This window comes from Anopheles moucheti, chromosome 3, assembly GCF_943734755.1.
Source record: "Anopheles moucheti chromosome 3, idAnoMoucSN_F20_07, whole genome shotgun sequence".
In the NCBI taxonomy this organism is placed as follows: Eukaryota; Metazoa; Arthropoda; class Insecta; order Diptera; family Culicidae; genus Anopheles; species Anopheles moucheti.
Window position 1 is genome coordinate 90,705,966 of NC_069141.1, and position 6,009 is coordinate 90,711,974.

Genomic DNA, 6,009 nt, shown 5'->3' on the forward strand with positions numbered 1-6,009 from the left:
CATGACCGCATGTTCTTCATCTAATTTAATTTGAGAGACAGAATTTGTCCAAACATTTGTAGATCGATTAATTGCCTGTAGTAACCTTGGCAACGAAATGTTTGTTGACATACGGCTGTCACACAGTACGCGCTGGTTTGTCAGTTGTAAAGTTTGCGCGCTCAATTTGTTGTTTTCTTCAGCTGTAGGAAAGGTGATCAAACAAATTGTTCTTCAGCGATTAAACCTTTCAAATTAATCGGCCAGAAACAGCTAGCAATGAAGTGCCAAATTCCGGAAATATCATGGCACAATCGCGATCCAGTGTTGAGCGTGGATATTCAACCGAAAGGAGCAAACGATCGCGATCATCAATATCGGTTGGCATCCGGTGGGACTGATTCGCATGTGCTGGTGAGTAGATAGAGCTGCTGGCATTGATTGTACGATAGACTAGTAATTGTTTAAATTTGTCACAAGATCTGGTACATGATTCAAAACCCAACGTGTGGTACTATTAATCTGGAACTTGCGGCCGATCTTACCAGACATCAGCGAGCGGTTAATGCGGTACGATGGTCTCCTTCGGGGGAACTGCTTGCTTCCGGAGACGATGAAAGCGTAATTTTCATATGGAAGCAGAAGGGAGAAACGGAGACGCTGAACATTCTTGGTGAGTAACGTACCTGCTATGGGCAATGGGAATTATCTGATGATCATGTATCGGTTGTCGTTGAATTGTAGATACGACCAACGACCAGGACAAGGAAACGTGGTTGACACTGAAGATCCTGCGTGGACACATGGAGGATGTGTACGATCTGTCGTGGTCGGCTAACTCGCAATTTCTCATCAGTGGCTCGGTCGACAATACGGCGATCGTGTGGGACGTGCAGCGTGGAAAAAATCAGGCGATTCTGCAGGAGCACAAGGGCTTTGTACAAGGTGTTGCATGGGATCCGCAAAACAAGTACCTGGCCACACTTAGCACAGATCGCTCATTCCGGGTGTACGACGTACAAACGAAACGCGTTGTTTCCAGGTGCAATAAATGTGTACTACCCGTACCGGAGGCGCATCCGCTGCGAGATAAAACCGTTCGGCTGTTTCACGATGACACATTGCAGACATTCTTCCGGCGTTTGTGCTTCAGTCCTGATGGAAATCTGATCGTCACACCGTCCGGAGTTGCCGAAATCGAGGGCGTTCCAAAGCCACTGAACACTACCTACATTTTCGCACGGAACTCTCTTCGGCAGTAAGTTTAAGGCGTATGATAATGAGACATTCTGTATCAACTATAATCGTTTGTTCTGTTTTAGACCCTGCCTTACGCTTCCTTCACCTGATCAGTACACGGTCGCAGTTCGCTTCTGTCCGGTGTATTTCCAACATCGCCCACACGCAGAAAGCAAGCCACCTCTTATACCGCTCCCGTACAGAATGGTGTTTGCGGTGGCTACCAAAAGTTCTGTCTATTTGTACGACACACAACAGGCTGCACCCTTTGGACTGATATCCAACATCCACTATACCCGGCTTACGGATATGTCGTGGTCATCGGAAGGGAAAATTCTTATCGTCTCTAGTACGGATGGTTTTTGTTCGTTGATTTTCTTTGCCGAAGGTGAGCTGGGAACGGTATACGAAGCGTCAGCGTCTGAAACATCTCTTGCAGACAATCCAAGTACGCCTCCGCCACTATCAAAGGCCAACATGCGATCACCGTCACCTTCAGCGAAGCAAAAGGACTCGTCGGAAGACATTGATGCTGCTAAGAGAGATCAAAAATCGCCCCAATTGATTGCTATCAAAAGAAAGCCAAATCCAGAAGCAAACACATCAAAACGAAGTGATGATGTCGAGGGGCAGCAAGCAGTTGGAAAGTCTGCAAAATCCGTTGAATTACAAGCGGTGGAATTTGTCATTGAAAAGGACAAAATTATCAGTAGCGCAGAAAAGTTCGACAGTCCTGCGAAGAAGGATCGACCCGTAACACCGATTGCAGTACGACGACATCCGAGAACACCTGCAGACAAATCGAGTGACCCACAGCAAACTCAAGCTGCTTCGTCGGTGGGAAAGAATTCTCCAAAACCTATTGCTGTCCGTCGATATCCGCGATCACTGGAGACCGGTGTCGCTAAATCGGTCATCGAACCAACCGCTGAGGAAGATGCTAACGACACTTGGCCCATCGATGAACCGAAACCGGTAGCCGTAATTGGGGCAAAGAAACACACGATTACAGTGCCCTGTCCAATGGAAACGGACCAAACGGAAGACATTGTGCTGTTGGTGGAATCCGATGGGGAGGATGATGTGTTGCCCGTTGCTGCTTCTGCAAACGAACCGCCGAAGGAGTCGGACACCGAAGCACAGAAAACACCGCGACGAGTGGAATTTCGAACGATATCGACGCCGAAATCAAAAAAGAAACTTTTATGAACGTGACTGTGAGGTAGTTGTCCAACTTTCCCTTGTGGAAGATAGCCAGGATTAGAGTTAATTTAAGCATGTGAGCTAATATGATATAATACAGTGGAGGATCAATCCCCTTGGAGGCCCAGGGCGGAATTATAAATGGGGTCTCTTATTTTTAAAAAAGATGAATTGGGGGGCATTGAGACCCTTGAAATGAGGAAAAGCTAAAGGCGCAGTAAGAAGGGGCTCCTGAACTCACTTTGAATCATCCCACGGGTAATTCGCGGTCAAATTTCGCCAGGGGCCTCTTATGGCCGGCGGATACGAAATTCCATACAAAACGGGCTGTTTTCAGATTTCCTACACCAAGAGAGCATCCAAAACAGGAGGTAACACTTATTCCCCTCCAGCGTGCATATAGCTGAACCGCTCTCGCGTGTTATCATTGCGCGTGATAGAACAGCTTCCCCTACGTTGGCCATTATTGCAGGGTTTTTGGGGACTTTTTTGACATGTTCAGCGTGATGTTGTTTGGCTCGTTTTGTATCTCATATAATTGACTCGTTCAGCAAGTTATCTTTGGCAGCAAAAACATTTGACGGTCACTCGATAGCTCTACCGAATTTGTCTACGCATATTATAGCTTAGCTTAGCTGTTCCCGACCAAAACAACACCAAGTACGGCTTGTCAATACAGACGACGCCAACCCTGCATCGCTTTAAGGGGAAAATCCCCTCTCTCATTCGCGCGGTAGTGAGCTTGGATGTAGCACCGACAGCTGATCTCGCTCACACCATTCGAGCGATTCGATCGCCATGTTTGGCTTTGGGTAGCGTGTATGAGATCTGTATCCACATTTTACTCAGGCGAGTGGAACTGTGTGGTCCTCGGTACGATCGTCTTGTGTGGTTTTGTGTTGCGCGTGTGTGGGCAACACCCACGTTTTGCTTACGCGAGTAGTGCTGTTTGCTGTACGGTACGTTCCCCATGTGTGGCTATGTGTAGCGTGTGTATGGACAACTGAGGGAATCAACAGCGGGTTTGTTTTGATTTTAGTTTAAGCAAGAATGGTTGCGATATAATTATTACAAAGTTTGTGAAAAATAACGTTTTTTTTCATATAACATAAGATAAGAAGAAGCGTTGACATAAGAAGAAACAAAATAGCAACTCCCGAACAAATATAGCGCCTGCGTTGGTAGAAGTTTTCTTGCACGGTCATGCAAACATTTAAAAGCATCACAATTAGCATCACAAAGCATCACAAGTTAGATAAATGAAGTACATTTTGTTGAAATGGAAGCATAAATGCCGAAACACACCCTGTCCACTATAGCACAAATAGGAAGGAATGCGAAAAACTACCACATTCATCAAACATACGAACAAAACACAAAACAAAATTACTTTGTTGTAAAGGCAAGAGTGTAATAAAAAAACCGAAAAAAAACAAATGATACAAAACTGAAAATACTAACAGCAATGCAAATTAATTATTGTCTTTCGACTCTTAAATTCGCGATTTTCATTTCGCAACAAGGAGCATCCGAAAGTATTTTTATTGATAACACAATATGTAAGTATAATTATTTGGGTGTATTATTTAATAAACGTGGTTAATTTTGAATGAAAGCATGGATTTCAAGCGGTGACACCTGCAGTGTGGAATAAATTTGCCCATCTCTATTGCATCGCATACTATCAAATCCGTGAAGCGATCGCTAGGGTAAACAAGGCGTGGCATAAATTTCCCCATCCGTATTGCATTGCATACCATCAAACCCGTGAGAGCGATCGCTAGGGTAAGGAAGGTGGATGAAACGGCATCCTCGCCCAAACTTTTCATCGGCTGCTACGAAATTCCATACAAAACCAGCCGTTTTCAGATTTGCGACACCAAGAGAGCATCCAAAACAAGAGGTAACATGTTGTCACTGCAGCGTGCCTATAGCTGAGCCGCTCTGGCGTGTTATCATTGCGCGTGAGAGAGGAGTTTCCCCTACGTTGGATATTTTTGCAGGGTTTTTGGGGACTTTTTTGACATGTTCAGCGTGATGTTGTTTGGCTCGTTTGGTATCTCATATAATTGACTCATTCAGCAAGTTATTTTTGGCAGCAACAACATTTGACGGTCACTCGATAGCTCTACCGAATTTGTCTACGCATATTATAGCTTAGCTTAGCTGTTCCCGACCAAAACAACACCGAGTACGGCTTGTGAATACAGACGACGCCAACGACGCCAACCCTGCAACGCACACCATCGCTCTCTTCAAGATGAAAAATCCCCTCCCTCATTCGCATACCTGGCTTATCACGCGAGAGTCTTATCACGCGGTGCTCGCATCCGATGCGGGATCGATGCTCGCTCTCACCATTCGTGGAGAGCGAGCGATACGATCGCCGTGTGTGGCTATGTGTAGCGTGTGTGATCTGTATCCACATTTCACTCAGGCGAGGGGAACTGTTTGCTATTCGGTATGATCGCCTTGTGTGGTTTTGTGTTGCGTGTGTATGCACAGCTGAGATAATCAGCTGCGTACCGTCGGCTGATACGAAATTCCATACAAAACCGGCTGTTTTCAGATTTCCGATACCAAGAGAGCATCCAAAACAGGAGCTGACATCAATTCCCCTCCAGTATGCATATTGCTGAGCCGCTCTCACGTGTTATCATTGCGCGTGATAGAAGAGTTTCTAATACGTTGGCCATTATTGCAGGGTTTTTGGGGACTATATTGGCATGTTCAGCGTGACGATGTTTGGCTCGTTTGGTATCTCATAAAATCGTCTAAAAAAAGCCAGAAATGGTAGACTTCAATATCCTGAGGATGTCGTGCCGATAAAGAAGAAGGAGTTTGAGTACACTGCATACTTCTCTTGCGTAGCCGTGTAACCGGGCCGATATAGCTAGTCAAATAGAAACAAATGTTTTATATAACCAAGAATACATAAATCCAAGGATATTTTCGATCAAATTGTTTCCTTTTTAATTAGATTTTGTGCTATAAATTAACTCTGCTGCTAAATTTCCAAAACTCGCACAAACGGCACAAATTGTTTGGGGCCCCCAACACGGCTAGGCCCTAGGCGACCGCCTACTCCGCCTACCGTTTGATCCGCCGCTGATATAATATGATAACCTAATACAATTTACAATCGGAAGTTAAGCAAGACAGAAACATTGAAATAGGATCTGAAATTCGATACGGATGCTGCTATTGTTCATTTATTTCTGCAAAACGCTGGAACTTTCTTTTCAAGCAATGAAATATTTCACGTTAACTTTTCATACAATTGTTCGATTCAATGTCCAATGATGAACTTAACGAAAAGTTTCGTTAAGTAGCGATAAACCTTCAACAGTGTAATGCACAGTGAGATATCCACCAGTAATAATTTTAGATGTTTTCCCGTTGAATAAAAATAATAATTTAACTTTGCAATCTCCACGTAAGCGGAGACTGTTTAAAATATTGTTTTTAAAAATGAGATCCTTTTTTACGTGTATAGAATGTCCTGTCAAACAGAAGCGTCACTTCACCGTCCCAAATCAAGGGATGCGTGCAGTGAGCACAACACAACTTCATCATTCCTTGCTCACT

General features: G+C 44.5%; 1 protein-coding gene across 1 annotated transcript; it reads left to right on the top strand.

The window, feature by feature from the left end:
• The first annotated feature begins 112 nt into the window (after positions 1 to 112).
• Positions 113 to 2,771, top strand: LOC128303181 (chromatin assembly factor 1 subunit B). The gene is made up of 4 exons (XM_053040048.1): positions 113 to 393; positions 460 to 652; positions 724 to 1,237; positions 1,302 to 2,771. Exons 1-4 carry the CDS (start codon positions 259 to 261, stop codon positions 2,425 to 2,427), a joined length of 1,968 nt encoding a protein of 655 aa, XP_052896008.1. The 5' UTR covers positions 113 to 258; the 3' UTR covers positions 2,428 to 2,771.
• Positions 2,772 to 6,009: the final 3,238 nt, after the last annotated feature.